Below are 20,277 nucleotides of genomic sequence, written 5' to 3' on the forward strand. Positions count from 1 at the left end.
GAAGCTTACAAGACAGGAAGTTACTCTGGGTCAATCAGTGAACAAATGACTGATGAGTGAAGGTGAAGGCCAAGGACACCCTGTCCACTACTATAGACTTCATAAACACTGTACACTTAGGATACAGTAAGTTCATTTAAAAATTTTTCTCTTCATTAGTAAATTAACTTTAGCTTATTCTAACTTTTTTACTTTATAAACAAAAAATTTTTTTACTCTTTTCTACTAACAGTTTAAAATACAAGCATACTGTACAGCTGTACAAAAATGTTTTTCTTTAAACCATTACTCTTTAAGCTTCTATTTGTAATTTTTTAACTTTTAAAATCTAAGACACATACACATCAGTCTAGGCCTACATAGGGTCAAGATATCAATGTCACTGTTTTTCACTGCCACATCTTTTTCCACTGAAAGGTTTTCAAGGGCAATAACATGCATGGAACTGTCATCTCCTATGATAACAATACCTTCTTCTGGGATACCTCCTAAAGGACCTGCCTGAGGCTGTTTTACAGTTAACTTTTTTTATGCAGAAGGAATACAATCTAAAACAATAAGCACAGAAAATACATAAACTAATAACATAATTGTTTATTATCAAGTACTGTATACTGTACATAATTGCATGTGTGTGTGTGTGTGTGTGTGTGTGTGTGTAAGACCGGCAGGTTATAAAAAACCAGATTGGTAATAGGTTGGTTTATACCAGTTTCAACACAAACATACAAGTAATATGTTGTACTACCAAATGCTACTAAATAGGAACTTTTTGGCTCCACTGTAATCTTATGGAACCACCATCATATAGACATATATGCAGATCACTGTTGACCAAAATGTTATATGGTATATGGCTATACTTAGGTTAACTTTAAAAGGTGTAAAAAGTATTACCAGCTGGCTACTAATAAAACTTAGATGTATCATATCCATGAAACTAACCAACAATTTTTAAAACGTTTATGTAAGCAAATGTTTTCAACTTTATTAGATTCTATATAGTTTTCTAACTTGAGAGGATGACCATTATTTTAAATAATTTGGTATCCTATCTAAATCACATTCTATAGATAGCTCAAGTCTTTAAATCCCTAGAGCAAAATGTCTCTCTACATATCAAGGCACAAGTGCAGGAGCAGAGGAAAGTGGTCTCCCGTCTCCTGCCAATGCAACATGAGCATAGTGGATGCATAGAGTGCGTAGTGGCTATAGTAGTTACACTGGTTAAGGCCTTCACCCAATCTCCTGACCACCTGCAACCCAGCATGTAGCATTTCTATTCTTCCTGTTGAAAACAGGTGAGGAAGGTGACACACTGACAGATGAAGCCACTGAAATTGAAAAATAAATAATACCTATAGTTCCCAACCCTGGTAAATCATTAAATTCACATGGGCAAGTTAAAAAAAAAAAAAAAAAACTTTTATTACAATCATTTCAAATACAGAAAAAAGTTGAGAGAAGTATATGATAAAACTCATATACCCATCATCCAGCTTTAAACAATTAACTCATGAGCAATCCTGTTAAATGTATATTCTACTCTGAAACTTGTAACCTTCTGTATAATGGAAAACAGTCATCACCATTTATCATCTAAGTCCAACAAGCCTTCTTTATTTCCTTTATTTTCACAACATTTGAAGAATAGTAAGCAAAAAGAGAGTGGAAAAAAAAACTTCGTTAAAAATTTTCATAAGTAAATACAGCAAATCCAAATTTCAATTCCCAGTTTCCCTAGTTATATACATCAAAAATGGGCATGACCTGAGTGCAAATAATTGCTTACTAACTTCATGCATGAATCTACAACATATCCATCTTGTAAACACCACTTCCAGATTTCAGATACATCACAAACTGGCTACAGCTTCTCATCATTCCTGCTTTCTTCTTTTTGCACTTGCATCATCAAAACACAATATTTGAAGGAATTTTTTTTTCATGGCTTATTTTGATGAAGACAAGACAACAATCTTCTTTGCTCCATAATTTATAAAAACATTTTCATTTTCAGATTATAAACAATTCAAATGGTCACTCCAATGATTTTCTTTTGCATTTCTTCTGCAATCACTGTGTACACATCTCCCTTTATCATGTGTCCACTTACATACAGTATCAAATAAATTAAAATACCTCATAAAAGATGAATAAAATATCAGGAGCTATCCTTTTAGCAAAAAGGGATGGTTTGTATTGTTCTTGCCTAAAGTCTTTTCCACTGAATGACTGACTGGATGAGAGTACTATCTTCTGAAAAGAGCCAAACAGTAAATATTTTCGGCTTTGCAAGACATAGGTCCTTGTCATAACTACACAACTATGCTGTTGCAGAGTTAAAGTAGTCATAGATAACAGATACAGCAATAGGCAAGGTGGTGCTACAGTAAGAATTAAGAAACAGGCTGTGCTACCGTAAGACTTAGGAAAGTCTTACTGGAATCCTAATTCCATCATAATTATTTTATTCTTTTCAGCATAGTTGAGAATTGATGAGTAATACTGCAATAATTCCTAAAATAATGAAATGGGAAAACGTATTGAGATAGAACAATATATGAATACTAAAATCCCAAAACGTATTTTAAATTTACAAAAGTGTCCAAAAAACCAATATGGTAATTTGAAGATGAAATAAACTTTATGAGAAATACAGCTCAGTTTTCTTTATTCTTTTGAAGAATAAGTCATGAAATTTCAATCCTTATAAACAGAACTGCTCAAAATAATTCAGAAATGAAAAATGGTCCAATGAATCCATTGTACAGTGTACACTAACACATACAGCCAATTAAGTGACTTTGATTCAGTAGATAGTTATAAGGTCTGATTCTGTAAAAGCAAAAAAAGAAAATCTCCAGGGTCTTTTTTTTTCTTTCTTTACGTCAGGTTTGGGAACTACTAGGCTAGGAGTTCTCAAAGTATATATAGCCCCCTACCTAACCACATCAGCATCAACTAGAAACTTCTCAGAAATGCAAATTCTTGGGCTGCATCTCACACTACTGAATCAGATATCCTGTACCATGTGAAGAGCAGCAAAATTTATCTTTCAGGTGATCCTGATGCCAGCTAACTTTTGACTTCATTTGCCTAAGAAAGGTCCCTCCCAACCACCAAAGTTGGACCAGGGAGTACTACACAATGTTAAACCAATTTCTTGAGATTTAGGGGTCCTAATGTCTGGTGCTTATTACTGCTTCTTTATGTTAAGGAGTCCTGTAATGATTTCATGACTAATAATTTAGCTGCACATGCTAATTCTTGCTAATAACCCATTCTTTTTCTGCCTTGCTGTAATACCTAGACTGTCTATGGTATAAAAATTGTAATACAGACTTTCTTGAGTTTTGGTTTAGAAGAAAATAACGTTGATGGATACAGGGTAGTTGAGAATACTACCCTGAGGTAATAACACATAAAAAATTAATGGTTTTTGGCATATTGTCAAAGTGCAATAAAGGATGTTACTGTTAATTATTGAAATATACTATTCTCTAAACTTAAATTTGTGCTTTCCCTTAAACAAAATTTTTCTCATTGCAAGTTACACTTATACATTGCAGAAAATAAAAATAGAAACAACCCATCAATTCAGAAACCCAGATAAACTAACATTTTGATTATATTCTTCCAGTCCTTTTAGGCTTTTGTTTCTCTCTCTCTTTCTTTCTCTCTCTCTCTCTTCCCTAGTAATCATTCTTTCAATAATACAAATAGATAATACAATTTTACAAACATTGTGCTACAGAACAGGATATTAGTGACTTTTTAGATATTAGAGCTACCCCACCCAGTTGCAGACAGCACTGTAACATTTCCTTAACAGATGATAGGTTCAAATTATCAAGTCCACACACTGGCTAAAAAGTTCAAGTTCAGAGTTTCAATCAATTGTCATTGTAAGGATGAAACTGCGTTTTACTTAACCTGTATCTTTTTAAGAGGATGGGCCACCTCCAATACATCCTTTCTCTTTGGACATTTTTTAACACTCTAATGTTCTGCACCATGAAATCATGATGGCTGAAACAAAATCTACAGGTGCTTTTTAGAAAGCAAGTCCCCAAGTGATTGTTACCCATACCAGAATGAGAATTGTTGCTATAATCTGTTCTTACTGAGTGCTATGCCAAACTTGGACTAGGATTAAATTGCAATAAAAATTCTGCAGTGTACAAAATTTTTACCAGTCTGTCTAGAAAGAGAGAACTACTGTTTCATGGTAGAGCAGTCACTGTGTTCACATTTATTTTTTATAAAAATCAACTTACTTTCAAACAAAGAATTGAAGCAATTTGCATAAATTTTAAGTATGAGTCATGGAAATATTAAGATAATAGCATGTATGGGTAGTAATAAGTATGCCAAAAAATTAAGGGTAATATACAAAACAATCAAACATTATTACAACTGGCTATGAGGTTCCTAATAAACAGTGCAAAATAGTGAAATATAATAAAGTCATTATCATGACTTCAACATTTTTTTATTAAATATTTCAAATTGTTTCTTCAGGTGAAAACTTTTTTATCAACTGTAAAAAGGATATAACTTCATAGGCATCTCCTAGGGGTAAACTAATGAATGAGGCAATTTTTCTTGATATCTAAGTTAACCAACTCAGTGTTGATTTAGATGGATGTCAAGTTTGAGAGAACCATCCTACCTTTTCAGCTATCAATTATCTCAAGAGGAGTTTTCATCAGAGGAGAGCAGTCAATTCAAAAAATTCTGTAAATAGGCTAACTTGTATTTTTCTTGAAAACAGTAGAGAATTGCAGCTTAGAAGAAAAGAGCAGGTGTTACCACAATCACTTCCATCTTTTCTTCTGTTTTGCTTTGAGACAGAGTCTTACTCTGTCACACAGGCTGGAATGCAGTGGTGCAATCTTGGCTCACTGTAACCTCTGCTTCCCCAGTTCAAGTGATTCTCCTGCTTCAGCCTCCAGAGGAGCTGGGATTACAGGCCTGTGCCACCATGCCCGGCTAATTTTTTTTTTTTTTATGTTTAGTAGAGACAGGGTTTCACCATGTTGTCCAGGACGGTCTCGAACTCCTAATCTCAAGTGATCTGCCCACCTCAGCCTCCCAAAGTGCTGAGATTACAGGTGTGGACCAGGGCACCAATCACCTCAATCTAATAAGAACTTAATCACCGTGGTGCTGTTTCACTGAAGCAGATTTTTAAGAATCCTCTTCTGGTAGAGAAGACTACTCTCTATCCACATGTTATAATACATATATTTGCTGTAACTATTCTTTAAAATTAACCTCCAGGAAACTGATTGAATTAGCCCATTAAATGATACTTACTATTTTTATTCTCCATCTGACCACTGGAGTATTGGCTCAAAACAATGAGCTTTGTTTTGGCATAGTTGTTGGGATTTTTTTTTTTCCCACCATAAAGATGCAACACTTTCTGCTTATTCCTGACTCTTGATAGTAAATTCATGCCATTAGTAAAATCTTAATGATTTTCCTATATGCAGTAAAAATATTAAGTATCATGTATACCTAAAAGCAATACAGGATTACTTAACCCTAAGTGGAAAAGGAAGCAGGACCATGTCAAAAGATCTATCACATTCCTTTTGATATTGAACAAGCTATTCCTTTAGATAACAACTGCCACTCATTCTATTCCTAAATGAGAAACCATTACAACTTTTAAACAGCAAAAGGTTAGAATTCATGACTAGTTTGAAACATTGTTTCCACTATATCAAGAGATGACAGATCAATAAAAGCTATGAAAAGCCTAATACTCTTGGCTTATTTCTAGAGATAAAGCAATGCAAAATGTACACTGATAAAATGAGTAACTAAAAACCATGTTTTCTCATGCAAGAAGGTGACAAGAACAGACAAGTTTCCATGCAATATCTAGGAAACCAACTTCTTTGTAATTTGAAGATAAAGGGTTCATATTTCACCTTCTGCCCATATCACCATATGGGTAAATAGCCATAAAGTGGTAGGTTAGAGAGTTTAGCAAAAATTGGGAGAGGGGAGGACATGTATTGTAGTATCTCAACCACCTATCTACACTGATCAAATGATTTAATTTAAAGTGATCACATCAAATGACTTATTTGATTCATTTGATCAAATATAGAGTGATTAAGTTTGATCTCCCTTCCCCAATTTAGAGTGATCAAATCAAATTATAGCAAAAAGAAGTAAAACATGCTGGACAGGTAAAGTTTTTAACTTTTCAAAATCATTTTGGTGGAGAGAAATATAGTATAATCTTTTTCACTGGAAACCCGTGCACTATATAGCATTCAACAGACACTGCAGAAACTGAGGTCTGACTCTCCTAGTCATTAACCTGTGCAAGGATAGTCAATGCTTTTTTAAAAAAAAATCAATGCTGCACATAAAGAAATTTGAACTTAAATTCCTCCTAAAACCTACTTAAGACATTATTTACCTTTGCTAAGATAGGGAGGAAGTTCTTTCGTTTTTAAATTCCAGAGAAGAGTTGTGGTAAACCTCTTCCAGAAGGTAATTAGGAAACGTTAAATATTCTCTGGACCTGAGTCACATGCAGTTGTGTTTAAAATGTATTACTAGTGTGTGTGGTATATCCACACACCAGTACCCATTAAAAAATTATTATTGTTTAAGACAAAAAGAAAAAAAGAAAAAAAAATTATTGCTTTTTTGAGACAGGGTCTCACTCTGTGGCCCAGGCTGGAATGCAGTTTAACAATCATGGTTCATTGCAGCCTTGAACTTCCCAGCTTAAATGATCCTCCCACATCAGCCTCCCAAGCAGGGATTACAGTCACGAGTAAAACCACACCTGGCTAATTTTGTTTTATTTTTTGTAGACACAGGGTCACACTATGTTGCCCAGACTGGTCTTGAACTCCTGGGCTCCAGGGATTCTACAGCCTCAGCTTCCCAAAGTGTTGGGATTATACATGTGAGCCACTGCACCTGGCCCCATTAAAATATTATAGCAAATATACCATATATCTATACATATACTCCACATATATATAAAGGAAATCTAATACATTTATCACAAACATATGCAAATGAAAAATATAAGACTGAATGACTGCACATAGAAATATATTAAGTATTTTATCCCAAATTTAGTTCAAACATGATCTGGAAACACAAAAGTGAGCTCAAAACCAAAGGAAGCGACAATTAAGTCCATACCTAATAGCCCAGTGTCTACATCATCTTCATTTTTCAAATTCTCAGCATGCAACTCTGTAAATACAAAGAGGGGCTTAGGTAGGAAAGTAATATAATTTGAAAAGTAACTCAAGGGCCGTGAAGGTATTGTAGAGCTGTGGAAAGTGCTCTGAAATCAGTTAAGAACTGGGCTCAAAGTCTGATTCAATTTACTAGCTATGTGACCTTCAGCAAACAAGTGAACACTGTTGACCACTAAAGGAGCCAACAGCCATGTAACTGTACATAAAATGGGAGCACTGTTTATTCCCTAGGGTTGTTGTGAAGACTAAAAAGCATACTAGGTCGACTTCAGTTCCTTTCTCCATTCTTCAAAATAAGCAGTTCAATGTCTTCTGCAATTGAATTTCACTCATGGTTTTGTGACTTAATGACATAAAGGCAATGTCTGAGCAAAAGAGAAATAAACCAACCAGGAGACAAAACTATCAGGATTGCAAAAAAGGGAAAAAATGGTGGGGGAAAGGAATGATAAAGAAATGAAACCTTGGCAGACGATCATTTAAGACTGACAGTTTCCATTTTATGAACATTCACAGTTTAGCATTTTATGAAGAGGTAAAAGGTTTTAGACCCATGCCATCTGCAGCCCACTAAAAGCTGGGAAGCAATGAGGACAAATAAAAACTGGAGTTAAATAGATTTAATGATAATTAATGAAGTACAATGGTAACACTTCAGTGACAGTGTTTTGAGTGCTTTTCATACAACAAAGTTCTTTTGGTTTTTTTTTTTTTTTTTTTTTCGGTAACTTGGCAAAGGTCACAAACTAGTAAGAATAGAAATTTAAACTTAACTTTGCTTCTTTCCACTGCAATATACACTGGTCAACTAAATTATACAACCGTATGCCTTGGAATAAACTTTCAACTGGCCAATATTTCAATTTCAGAGAGAAAAATAATTAACTACACTTCCTGCAATAGAGCTCTGTACACTACACCTGGATACAAACTTAAATGCTAAGAGAGGCTAATTATTCTACCTACAAAAGTAGAAACTTGGACTATGCGATGGAAATCTTTGTCCCTCAGGATTCTATGTATAGCGGAATTGGTGGATAGCACATCTTTATTTGTGGATGAAGGCCACTGAACACATATAGCCTATTTTAATTATACGCACTTTTCATAGTCTCCTTTTAATGGTGGGTGTTTCGCGTTTTGTTTAATTTTGCCAATATTTCATTCCCCATGTTCAAGGACTCGAAGATACTTCTTCAAGAGTACCCATTTAATCAAAAGATCCTTTTTAAAAACGGGTCTCCTGATCATGGATCAGGACTTTACAATTATAAAAGGCAAAGGGCTAGAGAGCAAAGAAAGATGCAAATAAGGATGGGTGAAAGCAGCTGTCAGCCTGCGGGCTTCGGCAGCGCGAGAGAAAGGGAGATGGGTGCAGGCGAGAGCCACACCCTGGCTCAACTTTACTCGGGACAGACTTTCAAGGCCTTGGCTTTAATACCTTTAACGATCAAGTAGGCGATGGCGAGGAGGAAGGCGAGAAGGATGGCGAAGAGCAGCGAGCAGAGAATAGAGAGGACCTGGACCGGCCATCGCCGAGGCTGGGCTCTGCTGCCCGCAGCCGCCGGAAAGATACCATTGCGTTTATCGGGCAGAACGGGCGACCCGTCCGCGGCCGGCGGGAGTAGCGAGCCCTTTCTGGGCTCTGACCACGCCCCAGCCGAGAACTCCGCCCGCAGGTCGCGGGCCACTTGGTCGCATCCCTCCTCGTCGACTTCGCCTTCACCCCAACCGTCCCCCTGAGTAAAGGCGGAATACTTCGACCGAGCCAAAGGGGCCGGGGTGCCGGGACCGCGGCGGCGCAAAGCCGACCGCCACCCGCTCTCCACAAACGACATGGCGCGAAAGACAGTGAAACCCGCGGAGAACGAGCCTCTCCCATCCGCCCCGCCCAGTGTATGTAACAGCCAATCCGCGGCCGGGTGTCGCCCTGGCCGCCACCACCAGGTCTCGGAGCCCAGGGGTGGACCGCGGAGAGCAAGGATGGGCGGCGGGGCGCAAAGGAAGTCGTGGGGCCAGAGTACAGGCGGAATGTTCCTGGGCCAGAGGTCGACCCCAAAGCTGTAGCCGGAAAGGGGAGCGGAAAAGCGCGCAGGGAGAAGTGAGCGGAGGCCAAAGGCAGTCAAGTCTCGACTCCCTGCAGCGCTTCGTCCCGGCCGGAGACCTCCGCCACAGCCGCGTCACCAACGGGACCGCACGCCCCGACAACCCCAAAGCCGCATCTTTCCAACGCCGGGTCCTAGCGCCTGCTCGCACCCTCTGACACACATCCCGAACCTATTTGCTCTCTCCCTTCTTCCCCGCTACGCTCACACTCTTCTCCAGGTTCCCCAATTAAGGGCAGCTCTCTGTCCCGCGCTCTCGCGGTGCCTTAATTACTCACCCCTATCTCCCTTTAGTGTGGTTCTCCCCAACCGTACCACAACTTCCCTCACGCTGCTCGACACGCCTGCTTCCCACTTAGCCCCAGCGCGCGCTCTCCACCTGGTGCGTACGGAGCTCGAACCCTCGCCTCGGAACTTCACCTCTCACCTTCCCCGCCCCCTCCCCTCCGCCTCGAGCACCGCGCGCGCGCATACGGCCCCAGCCACCGCTAACACTAGAGGCTGCTAACCCCCGCCCCCACCACCCTACTCCTGGCGGCCTCAGGTTTGTGGGGCGCACGTAACTCGGGCGGGGAGGGTGAAGGTGGCAGGCCCCCACTGCCCCACCCCCTACGGGGGTGAGGCGGTCTAAGCTCGGGAAGCTGGGACACGGTTGTCGTCCCTTCCCCTGGGGAAGTTGGTAGAGTTTTCCCGACGGAGGACTCGGCGCAGAAACTTCCTCCGTCCTCCTCCCTACTCCATGCAGGCGACGCCTAATGAGGCTGAGGCTGGGGGCGAATCGCCGCGGAGCTGCGTGTCGGCGGCGCATTCTGATTGGACAGCGGGGAAGCCTGTCAGCCTGTTGGCCCCGCTGATCCCGCCCCGTAACGCTGGGCAGCCTTTAACCTTTAGCCCCAGCTGGCGCCAGCCACTCAGATCGCTTCTTGTTGGTATGTGTAGCGGCAGTGGCCGCCGGCGGAGCAGTCTGAGCCCGACGATGAGGCCAGGAACGGGAGCTGAGCGTGGAGGCCTCATGGTGAGTGAAATGGAGAGCCATCCTCCCTCGCAGGGTCCTGGGGACGGGGAGCGGAGATTGTCCGGCTCCAGCCTCTGCTCCGGCTCTTGGGTCTCTGCTGACGGCTTCCTGAGGAGACGGCCCTCGGTAAGGGATCAGTGGGGCAGGGGGTAGGCGGCACAATGAAAAACGGAGTGAGAGAAACAGGAAGCTTTCTCCGAAAGGAGAAGAGTGGATGAAGGAAGAACTCGAGATGGTGGGATATGTTCTGAGGGAGCGAATTGGAGGGTGGGGTTACACAAAGAGAAGGATGGGAAACCCTAGAAGTTCCCCGTGGGCTTGGCCTAAACAGATGCGTGGTGAAGGTGCTGGTTCTTGGGCGGGGTGAGCGTCTTGGAGCTTTAGGCCCGATTTAGCTGAGAGGGGGGAGCAGGGACTTGATTCTGTAAGACTTTAACAGCGACTGCCAAAATTTGTTTTCATTAGTCGTGGTGGTGGTCTGCAGGGGGAACTCTTGGGACAATTGGCAGGAGATAATTACCTGGCTTTAATTTAAAACATGGAACAATGGATTCATCGGTAAAGAACGTAGTTGTCTTTTTATAATGCGTTAAAATGGATGAATTAGTTATTTGCATTTAGTGTCCGTGAGTGACAGAACCTTAGTCTTTGGAAATGTATTTTTGGCAGGAGAATTTTAACTATTTTAAAGGTTATGTTAGAAAATAAGTTTGTTAGGAGTGAATTGACCCTGGGTACCCATACTGTTTGTGTTTTGTAAGACCGGCTCTCACCTGAGTTAGTTTGATAGAGCATTTTAAAGTTTAAAATCAGTAGTCTTACAAAGTAACAATAGCTGGCTATCTTGTATATCTGCATGAAATAGAAGAGTTGTTGTTTTCACCAAAACAGTTTTAAAATTAGCATTTAATATATATCCTCCAAGCATAGTAAGCCAATTAGTAGCTGATTAAGTCAATGCTTAAAAAATAAAAAATAGAAAACCTATGATGCAGCTGTCCAGTAATCATCTTAACTTTTCCTGTTTTTGTTATGGAATTTGCAAGTTCGTTTTAAATACTAGCAGAATGCATTTTGTTTAAAGTATAGACTGATCCAATTATGTGATTACACATAAGCTTAATATTGTCGCAGATAACTGATTTGTTGAAATGAGATTTTTGAGAAGCATTTAGTGTTATTTGCTCATTTAAAAATGTTCACTGTTTTTCAGATGGGGCACCCTGGCATGCATTATGCCCCAATGGGAATGCACCCTATGAGTCAGAGAGCAAATATGCCTCCTGTACCTCACGGAATGATGCCACAGATGATGCCCCCTATGGGAGGGCCACCAATGGGACAAGTAAGGATGTTTTTGTTTTATTTTGCACTTATTTATTTGTTTTTGCCTCAGATATTCTGTCAAGATTTCAAAATCTAGGTCAATACTTATAGTTGTTTAAGAATTAGTTTATGCCTGAATAATTTCAAATAAGCCAAATGTTGAATCATGACTAACAGAAGTTTGAATGTAATGAAAAAAAGTCTGAGAAATTTACTGATGAACTCAAGAAAAGAATTTTTTTCTTTATTATTTTAAAGTAACAGTGTGCATCCAGGCTTTTATTTTTTAATGATTATTTTTTCAAGCATGCCCGTTGAAGTTAATGTTCTAAGAGTAAATATTATCTGATAGAGCAATATAACTGATTTCGGTGGACCATGTAAATAAATAGAATCTGAAAATAGCAATTGTTTAGGCCTTTGGCTTAGAGGGGATTTTATTCCTGAAATATCTTCCTCTTTCTGTGCTGGAGGAGGCTGAGGAAGGGTAGGGAGTTTGTGCTCTATAGTTCTGATTGTTCATAGGACAATGCCAAATAGGTAGTTCATTTTCCACTTACACTATTTTTTTTTTAATGCTTATTGCTTGTACACTCCTGCTTTTGAGCTGTCCCTTCCATCTCTAGCATAAATTGTAAATGGACATTTTGTAGGAGTGATTTGGATCAAAAGGTTTTAATGCTGATTTAGTGATTTCGGTAGAACTGAGTTCTAGAGAAGCATCCAAGAAAGGTAACAAGTTCAGTTACCATGAGTAATTCTGTGCTCCATGTTAAGTTCTATAATCTTTTGGTAGCTGGGTTATTTCCATTTGAGTATTTCCATAAATCATCAAAAATTTAGGCTAACAAAATATTTTGGAAGCCAATTTCATGTGATCTTTTGCTAATTAGTATTGTTTGATAATTGTTTAAGCTTTCATGGTTAAAGTTACTGGTGAAATTGCAGTGGGAAAAGGAGCTTGCTATGTGTCTGTCTCTTTTTACTTAACCTTAAGAGTGGAAGGGCTTAATGTCAAGTGATTGCCTTTTTTTTTTATTTGGAATATTGCCCTTAATTTTGTTAAAAAAAAAAAAAATTGTTCTAAGGCACCAGCCCCAAAAGATTCTGCCTGCAGGAGTTCTTTAAATAAAAGAGCCTTTTATTCTGTTACTCTAGAATAACACAAATTTTAAAACTCTCTAGGTGATGGAGAAACAACTTTGATTCCTCTTCTGTTTCTTTCCATCTCTAAGCAGCAAGGAGCTCTTCTTGTTTTCATGGTAGAGCTGCTCTAACTAGATAATGAGCTTTAAAAATATTTATTCTTTAAATGCTCTGGTTCTTATTTAAAATTAGTTTCTTTCCACAGAAAGATAAAATAAAACAATTTGCTACTGCCAGATGCTTCTCTCTTTTCTGGGGCCTTCTGTTTCCATTGGGCCAATCAAGGTAAGTTTTGCAAGGGATTGACCTGCTTACCCTTGCTGTAATGGTGCTATTATTGCACTACCAAAACCAAGATACCAGCTAGTCATATTTCCAGTTAAAAAAAAAAAAAAATACAGATTTTATTTTTTAAAAGTACTTTCATGTATCTCATTGACATAAGCTGGTCACAGTTTGCTTTATGGCCCTTTCTCTTTAGCTATATCAGTGACCATCTTTCTAGTAAGTTTACTAGCTACTTGGTACACATCCATTCAAGTAACTAATTTTTTTTTTTTTTTTGGTGTGGTTTTCTTCTGCTTAGGCTAATATATGCCACTTGCCTTTAAGTATACCTGATTATTTAGATGTTTAGAATTCTTCTCCCTCTGAAGGCTCCTGTTTGTATAATAAATGAATGCTTTAGTGAGAGTTACGCTTTGAAAGTCCCAAAAGAATCTCCACTGTTTTTGTCAGAATTATATCATTCCCTTTTCTCCCCTTAATGTCTCACTAACAAATATAGGGCCCAAATCTTGGTAAAGCAAATTCTTATTTTAGCTTTGTAACAGACTGGGAGAGCATGGATAATTTGAATTCTCAAATCAGAAATCTTATTTGAAACTCTGTAAACATTGCTTTAAAAATTAAAGGTGATAACAAATAGCACCATTGATCCTTTTTTCCTGTATTATTTCTTCTGCCACTCTCAGAAGTACTGATGAGAAGTGGTCAGAAGATAATTGAGAAGAAGCAGGATGTCTGTACCATTCACAGTAGTGACAATTGGGAGGGTTCTGCCATGCAGTTTTAAAAAGTCGGTTCACAACTTCTTTAGACTTTGGGACTGAAGGTTATGAAAACCTTCATGTATTGACTGCTTTGCATGAACATCTCATGCTGGGACCAGCTAAAGACTTAACATTGGTGGCAGTTTTACTTGCCAAATGATTGTGGTCTTTGGAATGTTACCAAATATTAAATGAAATTTTAAAACTTGTTTGTAAAATGATATGCAGACTGTGTAACATAATGATGTGTGGAAGCAGGGTTCATAATTTCTCAAATGCATCAAGTTATTTACCTTAAAGAAGTGGTGTGGTCAATTTTTTTTTTAATTTGTGAGATGACCTAGAATGCCATCTCATGCATTTAGGCTGACTCTTAGTAGTAATAAATGTTTGATGATTATCAAATTGAGCTTAATATTCTTTTAGGTTTATTTCAGTTTTTTATATTATAGATTAAATTTGTCTCTTACTCTATGTAACATTATAGGAAAGTCATACTTTTAGAGTTATAGGATCTTATAGCTGAAAGAGACCTTACAAATTGTTTAAGCTTTAAATAATATGTGATTTAAGATGCTTTGAGGGATCACTGGTTAAAAAAACCATGTTAGTAGAGAAAGATAAAGAATTTTCCCTTCTGGATAGCAGTACTCAAAAATTTCCCTTTGGGAGGCCAAGACAGGTGCATCATTTAAGCTTTAGGAGTTTGAGACCAGCCTGGGCAACATGGTGAAACCCCATCCCTCAAAAAATATTAAAAAAAAATTAGCTGGGCATGGTGGCATGTGCCTGTTATTCTAGCTACTTAGGGAGCTGAGGCAGAAGGATTGCTTGAACCTGGGAATTCGAGACTGCAGTGAGCCAAGATGACACCGCTGCACTCCATCCTGGGTGACAAAGTAAGATCTTATTTCAAAAAAATAAAATAAAATAAGGATTTTCTGTAGAGATTTCTATCAAAATAAAATTATATGTGAGGCTGTCTTCTTTCTTCCTCAGTGTTTATAGTAAATAATGTTTTCATGTCTTACTCTTTTGTCTTTTCTACACAAAGGACATGCAAATCCTGCCATCTTTATCACAGATGATTATGCCTTTGCCTCAGAGAGTCCTACTAGCTGGCTTTTGTTTTCCCCTATTTTGAGTCTTCATTTTTCTCTTCCAATGAGAAGAATAGACTAAGCGACTTAAGGTCCCTTTCAGCTCTAATAGCCTATGATTCCTTTCAGATAATTTGGTAAGAGTAGATAACAGATTTTATGGGATGATATGGAAATAAAAAAATAGAAAATTCCTTTAGTAATGCTTCCCTAATTCTATTCATTCAGTGCCTTTTTTTTTTGGTCTTTGGTCAGAAAACTGATAAATAATTGCTTTTTACAAATGAATTTTACTTTCTTGTTCCTATATTGAGTAAGGCTAGCTCTAACAGATCTTATTTTATTTCTATTCCTGCTACCACATGAGCCCAAGTCATCACTCTCCCATGCCTAGGTTATTCAACAGTTTTTGAGTTGAGTTGGTTTTCTTGCTTCAAGGATGCCCCCCCAACAACCTCTAGACTTCAGTGTGTTATCTCTTTGCCCAAGAATCTCCAGTATTTTCACTGCCAATAACATAGTATCTAAATTCCACAGCTTAACTTTGAATAATCTCCCATAGTACATGTCAAAGCAGGATTCAAGGCTGCATGTCTTCACACTCCCTAATTTGAATTTAGGCTGGTGTTTTCAGAGTATCTTGATTATATTAGTTCACAACTTCACACTTCCACTGTTCTTACCCTCCTGCCCCCAGCTCACTATCACCATGAACTTTGCCTTGTTACTTATGTTCTACTACTTCAAGTCCTGCTTCTCCAAAAGCTTCTCATAAATAACTTTTGTCAACATGTACCTCCCCTTCAGATTATTAAAGAACATATGTAATCTGCCCGTAACTCTTACCGTTTTACTTATTTTGGCACTTATTAACTTGTTTTATGGTTTCTTACTTGCTTTAATTTTCCAGCAAGTAATAGATTGTAAGCTCTTAGAGGGCAGGGGCTCTGTTCTGTGCTTTTTAAAAAGCCTGTAGGTGCTGAGCACAGTTCTTGGCACATCGTGGGTGCTCAGTAAAATACTTGTTGAATGAATGAAACAAATACACAGGTATTCTTTCCTGCAGTATAAGCCCATAAGTCAGTCGGTGTTACATGTGACTGTTTCCATTGGTTACTTGTGACTTTACGTTGTTACTACTTATTCTTGTTTTTCGTGTCTGCCTCTTTACTCTTTCGTTTTCATTTGACAAAAATGGAAGATAAATAACATGAAATAATTTTTGTTTGGAGAATAAAATACTTCCATTTACAGTCGAACCTCTGTATCCAGAGATTCATGCAACTATGGATGGAAAATAGTCTTTAAAAAAAAGCAACAATGAAAAATACAAATTTTTAAAAATATAGTATAACAACTCTCTACATAGGATTTACATTGTATAAGGTATTATAAGTAATTTAGAGGTAAAGTGTACATGAATGTGTGTGAGTTACACACAAATACTGTGCCATGTTATAAAAGGGATTTGAGCATCCTCAGACTTTAGTATGGAGGGTGTCATCCAGGAACCAGTCCCATCAGGATACCAAGGAATGACTGTATTTGAAAATATAGGCAAATGTGACTTAATTGATGATTTTTTTAAAAAAGTTTTGCCACAGATGTTTTCCATACTCTAGAGGAAATGATAAAGTAAAATGTAAGCTTTGCAGAGAAATTCAGTATATTGGTAGCTTAGACTTACATGACTGATTTGACAGATTTACTTATTGTTGTCCCTTCTGAATTACCCTTACTTTTGAGTAGCTACAGGATCCAGGCCATTGAATTGGGCATTAGTCAGTGACAAAAAAGAGATAGAATTTTTGTTTTTTAGGCTATCTGCTCGTAATTCTTGAATCTGGGTACCTTCTGGGTGCATGTGGATGACTCAGGTGAGTGCTTTTAAGAAATAACTCAGACCTAGTGTGTAAATTTTAGACAGAATATGGTTAGATTTTTAGACAGATGTTACTAGTGAGACTACAGAAATTTATTTTCATTATCTTTAGATAGTAGTTCATTTAAATATGAACTCATCTAGTCACAAACTAAGTGTGGAAATATTTAAGGAAGACCATATCAGTTTGGAAGAATGACCTGCATCTCCCCTTTCCCCTTTGAAATTCACAAGGCATAATATTTACTAAGATGGTTAGAAGTCTTGCAGAAGCTCTTTACAATTTTTACTCAGTATTTCTGTTTTATTTCACCATCTCCCCCAATCCCCACTTCCCTAGTTTCTCTAACTCCTTTATCTGTTTGTTTTGCTTTATCTAGCACACTGTATGGAATTAGCATTTTGTGAGAAATGCTGAATTAGGGCCCTTTATTTTAGTTTACTCTTCAGCAGGAAAAGGCAGCATCAAAATAAGTTAGTATTAACACACCATATACGTAAATGAAGCAGCTTCTAGAGTATAATGAATGTATTCATTAGATAGTGGATCAAAGAGAGGGAACAAATCAACAGATTAACCTTTGATTTTTAAATTAGGCTTGTTAGGAATATTGCTGACAAGACTAATAGTATTAATAGTAAAGATTTGAGGCTGGGCATGGTGGCTTACACCTGTAATCCCATCACTTTGGGAGGCTGAGGCGGGTGGAACATGTGAGGTCAGGAGTTCGAGACCATCCTGACCAACATGGTGAAACCCCATCTCTACGAAAAATACGAAAATAAGCTGGGTATGGTGGCACATGCCTGTAATCTCAGCTATTTGGGAGGCTGAGGCGGGAGGTTGAGGCAGGAGAATCCCTTGAACTGGGAGGTGTAGGTTGCAGTCAGCTGATATTGTACGGTTGCACTCCAGCCTGAGAACTATAGCAAGACTCCATCTTTAAAAAAGAAAACATTTGGTACATGTGCATAAACCATAGCAGTGTACTCAGGATTTTTTGGGTTTTTTTTGTTTGTTTGTTTTGGAGAAAGCCTGTTTGTCACCCAGGCTGGAGTGCAGTGGTGCAATCTCCACTTACTGCAACCTCATCCTCCTGGGTTCTCCAAGTAGCTGGCATCACAGGTGCACACCACCATGAACAGCTGATTTTTGTATTTTTAGTAGAGTCGGGGTTTTGCTGTGTTGGCTAGCTGGTCTCGAACTCCAGGGTTCGAATAATCCTCCTGTCTGGGCCTCCTAACGTGCTGGGATTGCAGGCATGAGTTGCCCTGCCCAACCTGTTTTTAACCTAGAGAAATAGGTCTGTGTTGTGAAGGTTTGTAAGTAGGAATTAATAGATTATGTTCCCTGTAGAAACTACTAGTCTTTCGTTCTTTTCTTTTCCCTGTTATCTTTATTTTTCTTTTAGTCAGTACACATTTAAGTCTTTTGGGTATGGTGCTTAGTGTACAGATGATGTATTTCCTGCTCTCAAGGAGATCATTCTTGAGATGCCATTCTGAGCTCTGTTTTTGTCTTCTAACTGCTGATTTGGCTATATGGTATTTCTGTACATTTGGAAATCTAGTGGCTATGAATATTTTATACTGGTTGAGTATCCCTAATCTGGAAACCAGAAATGCTCCAAGATCTAAAACTTTGAGTGCCAACATTACACTCAAAGGAAATGCTCATTGGAACATTGTGGAATTTTGAATTAGGGATGCTCAACCAATAGGTAAAAAGGCAAATACCTGCAAATCTGAAAAAATCCAAAACAGTCTGTATCAGGCATTCCGCATAAAGGCTACTTAACCTGTATTTACTTTGTTTCGCTGGCTGGTCAAGTAATCATACATTATGTATCAGTTATTTTAAACAAGTTAGTTGTATTTAGCAGTTATTAAAGATGTGATATTTTGCATTGCTGGATTTAAAAGGAAATCTACTTTTGCCTCTTCCTCAGTGAACTCAAAGTGGAAATCTGAACCTTCTCCCAATCTGAGTGATTCTGTTAAGTCATGTGTCTTGAAGGACTAGTGAGGACCATCTTGAGTTAAAGTTCAGTTTGGTTTGTCTTAGGCTTTGGATTTTGTTTTTATTTATTTTTTCTGAATACTTTTATATGTATATATATTTTATTGCACTTTAGGTTCTGGGGTGCATGTGCAGAACATGCAGGATTGTTGCATAGGTACATACATGGTAATGTGGTTTGCTGCCTCCATCCCTCCATCACCTGTATCTGGCATTTCTCCCCGTGTTATCCCTCCCCAACCTTCCTACCCCTACACTATCCCTCTCTTATTCCCCCCGGCCCAACAGACCCCAGTGTGTGATGCTCCCCTCCCTGTATCCATGTGTTCTCCTTGTTCAACACCCGCCTATGAGTGAGAACATGCAGTGTTTGATTTTCTGTTCTTGTGTCAGTTTGCTGAGAATGATGGTTTCCAGATTCATCCATGTCCCTACAAAGGACACAAACTCATCATTTTTATGGCTGCATAGTATTCCATGGTGTATATGCGCCACATTTTCCTCGTCCAGTCTGTTATCGATGGGCATTTGGGTTGGTTCCAGGTCTTTGCTATTGTAAACAATGCCATGATGAACATACATGTGCATGTGTCTTTATAATAGAACCATTTATAATCCTTTGGATATATACCCAGTAATGGAATTGATGGGTCAAATAGAATTTCTTTTTCTAGGTCCTTGAGGAATCACCACACTGTCTTCCACAATGGTTGAACTAATTTACAGTCCCGCCAACTGTGTAAAAGTGTTCCTATTTCACCACATCCTCTCCAGCATGTGTTGTCTCCAGGTTTTTTAATCATCACCATTCTAACTGGCCTCAGATAGTATCTCAATGTGGTTTTGATTTGCATTTCTCTAATAATTAGTGATAATGAGCACTTTTTCATATGTTTGTTGGCTTCATAAATGTATTCTTTTGAAAAGTTTTCATATCCTTGATCCACTTATGAATGGGTTTGTTTGGTTTTTTTCTTGTAAGTCTGTTTTAGTTCTTTGTAGATTCTGGCTATTAGCCCTTTGTCAGATGGGTAGATTGCAAAAATTTTTTCCCATTCTGTTGGTTGCTGGTTCACTCTAATGATCTAATACCAAAGATCAGATGGCTATAGATGTGTGGCATTGCCTCCGAGGCCTCTGTTCTGTTCCATTGGTCTATATCTGTTTTGGTACCAGTGCCCTGCTATTTTGATTACTGTAGGCTTGTAGTATAGTTTGAATTCAGGTAGCGTGATGCCTCCAGCTTGTTCTTTTTGCTTAGAATTGTCTTGGCTATGCCGGCTCTCTTTTGGTTCCATATGAAGTTTAAGGTGTTTTTTTCCAGTTCTGTGAGGAGGATTGTAGGTAGCTTGATGGGGACAGCATTGAATCTATAAATTAC

The 20,277-nt window shown here is 38.5% G+C and overlaps 2 protein-coding genes across 11 annotated transcripts in view; one reads left to right on the forward strand and one right to left on the reverse strand.

The window, feature by feature from the left end:
• The window catches only part of ARL6IP6 (ADP ribosylation factor like GTPase 6 interacting protein 6), a 41,747-nt gene extending 31,885 nt beyond the window's left edge, over window positions 1-9,862 (reverse strand). The window contains exons 1-2 of one of the 3 annotated variants that reach the window (XM_064382767.1): window positions 8,692-9,860; window positions 7,189-7,242 (exon numbers count right to left, since the gene is read on the reverse strand). In XM_064382767.1, the coding sequence (XP_064238837.1) occupies window positions 7,189-7,242; window positions 8,692-9,088 (451 nt within the window). In that variant the 5' untranslated portion in view covers window positions 9,089-9,860. Of the gene's footprint in view, window positions 1-7,188; window positions 7,243-8,691 lie in introns of all 3 variants that reach the window. The other 2 variants (XM_012457058.3, XM_064382768.1) reach the window with 2 other exon arrangements.
• A 217-nt stretch (window positions 9,863-10,079) lies between these two features.
• PRPF40A (pre-mRNA processing factor 40 homolog A) overlaps window positions 10,080-20,277 on the forward strand; it is a 57,892-nt gene continuing 47,694 nt past the window's right edge. For 4 of the 8 annotated variants that reach the window (XM_012457049.3, XM_012457050.3, XM_064382763.1 and 1 more), the window contains exons 1-2: window positions 10,080-10,496; window positions 11,584-11,715. In XM_012457049.3, coding sequence (XP_012312472.2) covers window positions 10,095-10,496; window positions 11,584-11,715 — 534 coding nt within the window. In that variant the 5' untranslated portion in view covers window positions 10,080-10,094. The remainder of the gene's footprint in view (window positions 10,497-11,583; window positions 11,716-20,277) is intronic. The other 4 variants (XM_012457053.3, XM_012457054.2, XM_064382765.1 and 1 more) reach the window with 1 other exon arrangement.

This window comes from Aotus nancymaae, unplaced genomic scaffold (assembly GCF_030222135.1).
Source record: "Aotus nancymaae isolate 86718 unplaced genomic scaffold, 86718_ANA_hifiasm-v0.15.2.pri h1tg000029l, whole genome shotgun sequence".
Taxonomy (NCBI): domain Eukaryota; kingdom Metazoa; phylum Chordata; class Mammalia; order Primates; family Aotidae; genus Aotus; species Aotus nancymaae.